The sequence below is a fragment of the Aulonocara sp. 'chitande type north' Nkhata Bay genome, linkage group LG12 (genome assembly GCF_057382095.1).
Source record: "Aulonocara sp. 'chitande type north' Nkhata Bay isolate Kocher_YH1m ecotype deep benthic linkage group LG12, A_spYH_male_GT1.1, whole genome shotgun sequence".
Classification (NCBI taxonomy): domain Eukaryota; kingdom Metazoa; phylum Chordata; class Actinopteri; order Cichliformes; family Cichlidae; genus Aulonocara; species Aulonocara sp. 'chitande type north' Nkhata Bay.
The window spans coordinates 24,371,073-24,381,233 of NC_141355.1; the positions used below are offsets into that span (position 1 = coordinate 24,371,073).

The 10,161-nt window shown below is 38.7% G+C and overlaps 1 protein-coding gene across 1 annotated transcript; it reads left to right on the forward strand.

The window, feature by feature from the left end:
- Positions 1-421: 421 nt before the first annotated feature.
- Positions 422-6,903, forward strand: LOC147317522 (sterile alpha motif domain-containing protein 3-like). The gene is made up of 9 exons (XM_086312930.1): positions 422-541; positions 1,523-1,718; positions 1,806-1,967; positions 2,449-2,536; positions 2,627-2,791; positions 3,079-3,285; positions 3,519-3,687; positions 3,849-3,928; positions 4,411-6,903. The coding sequence occupies exons 1-9, from the start codon at positions 448-450 to the stop codon at positions 4,705-4,707; spliced, it is 1,458 nt and encodes a 485-aa protein (XP_086169056.1). The 5' UTR covers positions 422-447; the 3' UTR covers positions 4,708-6,903.
- The last annotated feature ends 3,258 nt before the right edge of the window (positions 6,904-10,161 follow it).

Here is a 10,161-nt window from a genome sequence, read left to right on the forward strand (position 1 = left end):
AAAAAACACACACACACACAATGACATGCAGGCACAACCAAATGATGTTAAAAAAAACTGGTCCATTTCCATTTTATTAAGTTCCAGTTATAATTTTTAATGTTTTAAATCTTTCAAAAACGTGAAATCATTTTACTGTTATGTTTGGCCATTTACTTTTTTGCTTTTACTACATCCTAGAATTGTTCATTAATTGTCAGGTTATGGAATTTGCAACATCAAGTTAAACCGAGGCTCTTTGGAAGTTAAAATGTCAAGCAGATTTTTATGTTACGGTGACTACATTTTGTAAGTTACAAATATAGTTCGCCAAGACAGCATAACGGTTTCTAAACAGCTGCGCATTAATACCACAATGTTGTATTTTCATGTGTCAAGTTCGCAACGCGCATTAATCCCAGAGGCTGAAAAGGCAGCAGCGATGAGTGCTCCGCCTCCGCGCTGAAAATGACTCTCAGGGGGTTATCCACGGAGGAGCTCCTTAAAAAGTTGATGGAAGAAGGCATTGATGTGTCAGACGACGAGGCGCAAAGATCTAGAGGTAAGTCGGGTGTGATTTTGTGTTTTTATAAAAATTACAACGTGTAATTTTACAGTAGAGTTAGCAAAAGTCCGAAGAGCTAGATTTAGCATGGGCGAAAGCTAGCAGTTAGCTAAGTTTTAAACAAAGAAAGGTACAAATGTGGACTATTTAGACTGTTGGTGGAATGTTCAACGTCTGTCTGCCCGCCGTATTCGAGTGTTTTATCAATAAATAGTGACGAACCGTGTACAACAATGTAAAAAAAATCAATAATTTCTCAAAACATGCTAGTATGTAAATATAGCTATTAACAAAATCGTTTTCTAAGCAAAATTTATGGCATCTAACTTGTTTCCCGCTCAAAGGGATTTTAAACAATGGAAGGTACACATTTGTACCATTCCACCTACTTAGTGGGATTTTCGAATATGAGAGCTGTAAGCTATGCGCAAGGACATTTACACTTACTTACATTTTTATATTACCAGTTAATTTATATTAACAATTAATCAAGAGAATTAATTGTAACTTCCTTTTGGGGAATATAGACAGATTCACAATGATAGCTTATTATTATTATTATTATAATATCGTGGCTCAGGGGGTTGGGAATCGCATCTGTAACCGGAAGGTCGCCAGTTCAATCCCCGGGCTCTCTGTCCTGGTCGTTGTGTCCTTGGGCAAGACACTTTACCCTACTTGCCTACTGGTGTTGGCCAGAGGGGCCAATGCCGCGATATGGCAGCCTCGCTTTTGTCAGTCTGCCCCAGGGCAGCTGTGGCTACAACTGTAGCTGCCTCCACCAGTGTATGAATGTGAGAGTGAATGAATAGTGGCATTGTAAAGCGCTTTGGGTGCCTAGAAAAGCGCTATATAAATCCAATCCATTATTATTATTATTACTATTATTATTATTATTATGTATTGACCATAATGTCACTTTAAAACTAAATTTGAAAATGGTTTTATTTTTATTTCATACTGTACTTTATATTTCAGATAACGATGTAGATGGAGAGACGGTAGACTGTGGACTCACGGAGACCATGGTTGCATATCTTTTTGACAAGTCTTTCAAAAAGCAGCTGAAGTTCAGAGACTTCACAAACCGCTACAAGGAAGTCATCATCACTTTACAACCGGTCGACCCATTTGAAGGTACAGTTGAAGGTCCAGTGTCCCAAGCAAACCAGAGGTAGGTTGTGATAAATGTCTAAATTTGCATATGCATTTAAGTGCTTGCAAAATGGCTAGTTAATGCTGTTTCCCTACTGTATTGCAGTTCTATACCTTCTTGCCGTAGACTGCCTGCAGTTATTTCCATTCCAAAATTCCCACAAGATGTCCAGAGTCGCTTGGATCTCAAAGAACCAGTCCAGAAAGAACAGAAGTACCGAAACAAAATAATTGGGACTCTTTATGAAATGCTGTCACAGTACACAATGTAAGGGTTCCGTTCTGAATAATTACATTAATTTTTTAATATTAATATTGCTGTTGTACGAAAGGCAGAGAACAAATGCTTAGCCCATCTCCCTCCCAATTTGGAGACCAGCGTTCGAGTCTGGCGTGACACACGGTTCAATTGAACTGGCAATAGTGGTAAAACCATACATCCTGTGTCTCCAGACCTTGTCTGGACTATGATATCCAAAGTGTTCATTTTCGAATTTGCTCAAGAGTAAATTAATAATTCAGGACTGCAGTCAATTAATTAATGAAGTTTGGGAGAGGTGTGGCTGTTTGTCCATGCCCATTTTTAAAAAATTTAAATCAACTTTAGCTACATTGATTTGACATTGGTCTATAACATACTATTTACGGTAATAACAATATGATTAGAAGAATTGAAGAACAGAAAAGCCCCCAGGAAAGGATAAGAGTAATCAGTGTACTGTGGGTTGTTTTTCTTATGTTTGAAACAGGTACCCAACCCACTCAGACTACATCCAGGTCATCAAAGCCCTGATTGTGAAGTATCCTTTCCTAAGAGATGTACACGGAAATGGTTATGTGAGTACCTCTCCTTTTTTGTTTCTTTTATAGATTATATTAATATAAAGTAAGCATAATTAACTACTTATATACATTTGAAACAACTAGGACACCTGGCACAGCCAACTCAAGAGAAAGTTCAAAGCAGAACGGGCTCCCCTAATCAGCAATGAAGAAGTGAACCGGGTTAAAGAAAAGTTTGGACGCACGCAGAAACATCGGACCACAGAGGAATCCAGCAGCTCCTGTCTGAAGAGACTGAAGCCCTCTCTCGTAAGTCCTCACACCCTCAGCCTCTAAGAGCTAAGGTAACATATGTAGTCTTATTATCACTGTAAAGCTAAAAGTTAACATTAATTGAAAGAGACATGTTAACAGATAACATTAACATAGAAAAAGGAACTTCACAGTTGATTTAACAAAAGTCAGCTCAACTTGCAATTCCTATTCAACATTTTTGCATTTTTTTCAAAGCATTTGGTGTACAAATTACCGCATTTCGAGTAACATTAACTTATCAGATTTTACTTATGATAATACTGATATCTGCTTTGACAAAGGATTCGTGCTTTGTGGGGGAAGATGCAGCCTCCGTTGATGCTCATATCAAGGTGCTAAATGATCAGCACAAGAAGCTACATCCTGACACAGCACTGGTGAAAGACCGCATGACAAAAACCTTTGCATGGAGACGTCGAGAGGTAGCTGAAGGAATGTGTACTGTGGACCTATTAAAGAGATATCCATTCCTGGGGACATCTGCAGGGGTAAGAATTGTTAAGATGATTGGGGAAACAGCTAATGATTTTTTTGTCTCTAAATCTGATTATTATTTTCTGTACTAACTGATTATTCAATCTGTTCATTATCTTTAGAATTTTTGTTCAAGGGTTAAAGCACTTTACATTTATCTCCAGTCTGTGTCTTTAAACATGTCAAAAGTTTAAATCCTCAATGTAAAATGTCATTCTTTTGTCTATTCTGCTCTTTTCATTTCCAGTTGTGTGATGAGGTTGATTTAATGCATCCCTGCCAAGACAACATCTGTCGCCGCTTTAGCGAAAACTTCACTGCTGTTCTTCAAAATATTCTTCAAATGACCAAGGATTTGCCACTGAAGAAGGTCTACATGGAGGCAAGAGAGAATGCACTTGCTGAAGACATTACAGGTGCTAATTTGACCTCATACAAATAGTAAATTTTGTGACAATTCATTTGCTCTCTCTTCCAAAGATAATTGATGTACGATAGTGCTATGTCAAGAGCATGTTAATGGGAATTTGCATGCTATCAAAATCTAATGAAGTGAATTTGCATCTGTATGACCTAGGAATTGACTTCAAGGGGGCACTTCTCCTCTTGCCATCCATCTTCAAGGAGAAGATAGAAGATTTCATCATCCTTGGAGAGGTAAATGCATGATGCAATGCATAGCCTTTGGCCACAAGTTTCATTCTCGGTGTTTTGTTGGCATGGAGCTGAATTCAGCTGCGGTTCAGCATCACAGCTAAGCTAATGTAGGGAAAACGCTGCTGTTAATTTACAGTGCTGCTGTGATCTTGGGTTTTGTCTGGTGTTTATATAGATAGATAGATAGACCTTTATTGTCCCCTTAGGGAAATTCTTCTTCACAGGTACTGTCACTGTCAGGGGTGATTGCTTTTGCCCTTGAATATTATGTCAAACTTTAGCAGCTTATCAAACACTACCACAACAGTCATTGGTCAAGAAGCTTTTTGTTTGGAGTAGGGGCCATGTTTACAGGTTATCAGAATAGACAGTTTTGTTTTGCAGCAAAAAAAAGAAGGTAATTTGAGGAATCTGTTGAAAATCCACTTGGCACATATTGCTTAAACATACTGTATACTAATGTTTTTCTTCCTCTTCTGCAGAATACTCCCACGAGTCCATACCCAACCATTCGAATGAAGGATAAGAGTTGGACAACTGCCCTCTCAAGACAGTGTCGCTGTGTTGTGACAGTTGAAGGAGTGGATGTTTGCTCGTGCCGCTCGCTGGATGAGGCCTACATCTCAGCATTCTCCACCTTCTTCGTGTTCAACATGACCTACCCTGCATACTTCAAGAAAACACTTGTCTTTCTTCAGAACTGCATTGTCAACATAGGAAACCAGGGAGACAAACCCCTGCCAGTAAGTGTCACCAGGGTACTTAACCAACTCTATTAAATATGCCCCCACTCCACAAATGTTCAAAATGTTCAAAAAGGGCATTTACTCTGAGGAAGTTGATTACACATGTTGGGTTAGTACACGCACATGAGCCTCATTTCAGCATCACTTGTGGAATAAATGACTGCCAGGCAGCTTTTTCCAAGTATCACTCTTTTCGACGCCATGTGTATCGCAAACACAAACCCTCTGTTTTGAATAGCCTTGAGGTAGTTGAAGATGGATTTGAAAACCATGCACACAAAGAGGTTGAAGACCCACACACACACAGTTCAGACGAGACGCACACAGTTCAGCGGCCCACACCACCTAGTATGGACAGTTTGCTTGATAATTTAGGAGATCATTTATTTAGCTTTATTCTCAAATGTACTGAAAAAAATAACCTTCCACACTCTGTTCAGCAAGACATCGTTGATGATCTTGGTTTTCTTTTGTGTTTTTTTAAAGAAAACTACGACTCGTTTATTCGTTATCATTTGGATAAACATGGTTTCCGCCTCAGTGATTGTCCAGAACTTGAGCAGGTTTTGTCTACTTCAGATTTTTTCCAGAAAGCATGTGATTCAATTCGTTCACCATTTATGATAAAAGAACACTGCAAATCAAAAATGAACATGACAGAACCTATCAGTTACACAGTAAGAGACCATTCTGGTGTGAAAATTGGTAGTTATTCGTATGTTCCAATCCCACAGGTATTAAACAAATACTGTCAGGTGGAGGATGTGTGGGAACAAATTGTTCTGGATAACCACAGAAATCAAGATGATGATGTTTTGACTGATTACAAAGATGGCATGTATTTTAAAGACCACTCATTTTTCAAAGACCATCCTCAAGCTCTAAGACTTCATTTTTATGAAGATGAATTTGAAATTGTGAACGCACTTGGTGCAAAACGAAATAAATACAAAATCTGTGCATTTTATTATACTATAGGAAACATAAGTGGAAAACATCGCTCAAAGTTGAGTCACATTCATTTAGCCTTACTGGTTCGCCATTCACATTTAAAAGAGTGTGGGCTTGAAACTATACTTCAGCCCTTGATAACTGACTTGAAGATGCTGTCCACAGAGGGTTTCACTATCTGTGTCGATGAAGTAGAGCACACAGTTCATGCTGCTCTTGCTACCATTTCATGCGACAACCTTTCCGCTCATATGATTGGGCGTTTCTCAATGTCTTTCAATACAGGCAGAATATGCCGATTTTGTATGGCCTCGCACTCGGAGATACAACAGCGCTTTTGTGAGGACCATTTTGTTATTAGAACAACCAAAGTACATGAGTACCACATAAACTGTGTGGAAAACAACCCAGAGAGTGCTGCTTTGTACGGTGTGTATGGTAACTGTACATTTGATGCACTGCCTTACTTTGATGTGACCCAGTCTCTTCCCCCAGATGTAATGCGCGACTTGATGGAGGGGGTTATTCCTTTGGTAATGAACTTGGTTATTTGTAAAGCTCACAGGGAAAAGCACATTACCATATATGAAATCAATGATGAGCTGAAAAATGTGAAGTTTGGGAGGAATGACAAGCCGAACAGACCAGTGCCACTGACGGAAAAGATGCTTCGAAATTCTAACATAGTTGGATCAGCCAGTCAAAAATGGTGCCTTTTCAGGCTCTTGCCTTTTTTAATGGCTCCCCATGTTCCACCTGGCACTCCATACTGGCATGTGTTCTTATTATGTTCAGAAATCGTAGATCTTGTAATGGCTACAAATGTGAGAAAAGATGAGCTTGCTCATTTAAACCTGCTTATTCAAGAATTTCTTGAAATGACTACAGAAGTGTTTGGAAATGTTTTAACACCCAAGTGTCACTACCTTATTCACTACCCAAGGCTGATTTTGATGTATGGTCCTCTTCGCCCTTTGTGGTGTATGAGATATGAAAGCAAGCATCAATATTTCAAAAATATAGCGAGTAAATGCAAAAACTTTGTAAACATCACTGCAACTCTTAGCAATCGTCATCAAATGAAACAGTGCTGGGAGTTTTCTTCAGGTAGGTTGCTTGTTGACTTTGAACATTCACGCAGCACAAGTGTCAGTGTGCCATTTTCATCTCTGCCAGGTGACTTACAGAATGCTCTGGAAATGCACAAAAGTTTTACAGATGTGCATTTTCAGGATAAAGTGCTTCAGCGTGTGTCGGCTATATCTGTCAGCAGTGTCAAATATGAACTTGAGGATGTTTTGTAGTTGGCCATGTACACACTGAAGCCATACCTATATTATTTAAAATCAAGTATATTTTGAATGTTGATACTTGTTGGGTATTGTGTGGGAAACTGTTACTTCCTCGCACTTATGAATGTCATTTCCATGCTTACCAAGTGGCAGTTGACAATGACTGGATCCTGTTCAATCCAGGAAATGAATTAGACTTTCAAGCTCTAGACACCTATTTAGCTGATGATAAGCTATTTGTGTCCTTGAGGTATTCTGTGTGACGTGATTGCAAGAACATTTTCCACTTTGTCTATATATATGACATATATATATATATGTAATGAACATATATATTCTGGCTTGATGAAGTAGAGCAAAACATTTGTGTGGACAGTTTTTTTAAATACATGCCATCTCTGTGATCCGTCAAAACATTGTGTTCAGGTGTTTAATGTCTTTATGTGATTGTTTACTTTTTTTAAAATGAATGTATTTTTCTTGACATGTCCTATGGCAATATACGAATGTAATCAAGGACGTATTCCTGTGGTTTAAATGCTTTGATGTGATTCTATTATCGAAAATAAATGGTTAAATAACCAAATATTTTGGACTATTGGCGGTACATTTTTGTCTCTTTAGGTACAAAATAGGTTGTCGCTGGGGGGGTACTAGGGCTGGGCGATATGACCCAAAATTCATATCTCGATATTTTTTACCTGGACGGCGATATAAGATATATATCTCGATTTTTTTTTTTAAAGCCATGAAGTAAGAACAAAAAGAGAGTTCTTAGTCAAAGCTTTGTCCCAGATGTCACACAGGCACTTTTATTAACATAGAGCATAGATGTACATAAGATTTACTCAAAAATAAATTATGAGCATTTATTAAATAATAATGCTCCATAAATAAAAGAAAACAATGTTGTTTTTGTGCATAACAAAAAGCTCACAATTGTGCAGTCAAAATGTAAACTAAAAGACGCTGAGTAACAAAGACAGATTTCACAGCTGCTCTGTTCCCAACTTCTACTGTGTGACTGACAGCCTGGAGTTTGAAATCCTCTTCGTAACCACGTCTCTTAACAGGTGCCATTTATGGTCCTTATACACAGTAGGGTAATATTACGTTGAAGCACAGTACGTATCACTCCGCGAAGCTCCTCGGTAGCCGTAATGCTCCGACAATCCATCAAGCGGTGCAGCACCGTAGCTTACCAAAGTCGTACTAAAACATTTTTGACAGATTGCTGAGCGCTGTGTACCACATAAAATCGGTTAGTGGCCATCAAGCACAACCAGAATTCATACATAAGGCGCGCTGTCAACTTTTGAGAAAATGCAAGGATTTTAGGCGTTAGCGTGGTTAGCTCGTTAGCGTGGTTAGCTAGCTAACACGTTGACGGCGTCCAGCCCCACGCACGGGGCGATGTGCAGTAACTCGTTAACGGAGATTTGCCGTGTCCATCTTGTCGCTTCCTGCAGGTGAAGCGATGGGGGAGGAGGGGGAGCTGTGTTTATTGAAGGAGGGGCGAGGCCGAGTAACGTTGCGTAAAGACAAAAGTGGACGAAAGAGAGGCAAACTTGCGGCTCCACAAGTATAATTATAACGTAACATAGACTATATCGATATAAAGGATATTGTCACATCTTATATCTCGTATAAAAATATATCGATATTTTTTAAAAACTCGATATATCGCCCAGGCCTACGCACATGGCCGATTGTTGAGTGAAACAGATGAACCAGAATTGGTTTGTAAAAATGGTGCAACTTCAGTGATGTGGAACTGGTTTGGTGTTTGTCCGTCAGATACACGACAAAGCACATTTTTTTGCAGAACATGCAAGCGGCCGTCGTTATTGTCGTATTTGTCGGACTAAGATGCTCTTAAATCTGGGAGTAATCTGGGTTCTAAACTCCGTATGCGTCAGGTCAAACGAACACTGCAGCATCACCGAGAGTTAAAAACTGTCTAAATTCTTTCATATTTAATAAAACGATCAGCATTGCTGCTTTACCAGGTGTAACTATGAAGTTTAACTTCCAAGCATCCATGAAAACAAAATTTATTACATTTAACGGAGTTAGAAGTTAGCGGGAAGCTAGCGAAAGTTAGCTCGCTAGTTTTGCTAGTTACTTAAGCATGATATTGCATGTTCTGACTGAGAGATTTCTGAAAAAATTCAAACGTACAGCTCTGCTATCACTTCCAACATAAATGAAGACAGGAAACTAAACAGCAGTGACGTTTGTAGGGTTACTGAAGTTGGGCTAGCTGATATATAATGATGTGCTACGTGATCGCTAGCGACACAGCTATGTTAGCATAACATAAACAGTGAAGCTGGAGGACGAACACTAACACTTTTCCACTTATAAAAGTTAACGTTAAGGTTCCTGATAGATAGAGACAAATGCAATCGCATGGCAGGATGCTGTAAACGGACCAAACTTCAGTCAGGAGAACAACTGAGATAATCCATCCACAATACAAGGTTAGTTATTAATATACTGCAACAACATGGAAATAGAGCAGCTGCCAGAGAATTCAACATTAATGAATCAATGGTACAGAAGTGGAGGAAGCAAGAAGAATGAGTTTAATAAAGTTTGATTTATTTGACTGCTTTGTTTCACTTAATGTGCCTTATAATCCTGTGCACCTTATGGTCCGAAAAATACATACTGCACACTGCAGTTTAATGTTGCAAAGCACCTCTTTTTAACTTCAGTGGATATTATACATGGTTATGCTCAGGATATGTCAGCCCATTTCTACTGGAAATGCCTTTTGGTTAAACTTTCAGCAAGGAATTTGCATTTGCACTGTTACATTTTTATAAAGCTTTAATGTACATAAAAACCAGCTTTTTGTTTAAGTGAAAATAAATGGAAGGTTGCCTTTTTGCGCTAGTAATATTGTGGAGTTGTATTTTGTCTTGCATCAATTATATCGTCACTTATATCGTTATCGCAAATTTTCAAATATATATCGTGATAAATATTTTTGGCCATATCGCCCTGCTCTACTAGGCAGTATCGTTAGAAGACATAGCATACATTTTCACTGCTATGCAGATGACACCCAGCTCTATCTGTCCATGAAGCCAGATAACACACACCAATTAGTTAAACTGCAGGAATGTCTTAAAGACATAAAGACCTGGATGGCCGCTAACTTTCTGCTTCTTAATTCAGATAAAACTGAGGTTATTGTACTCGGCCCTGAAAATCTTAGAAATATGGTATCTAACCA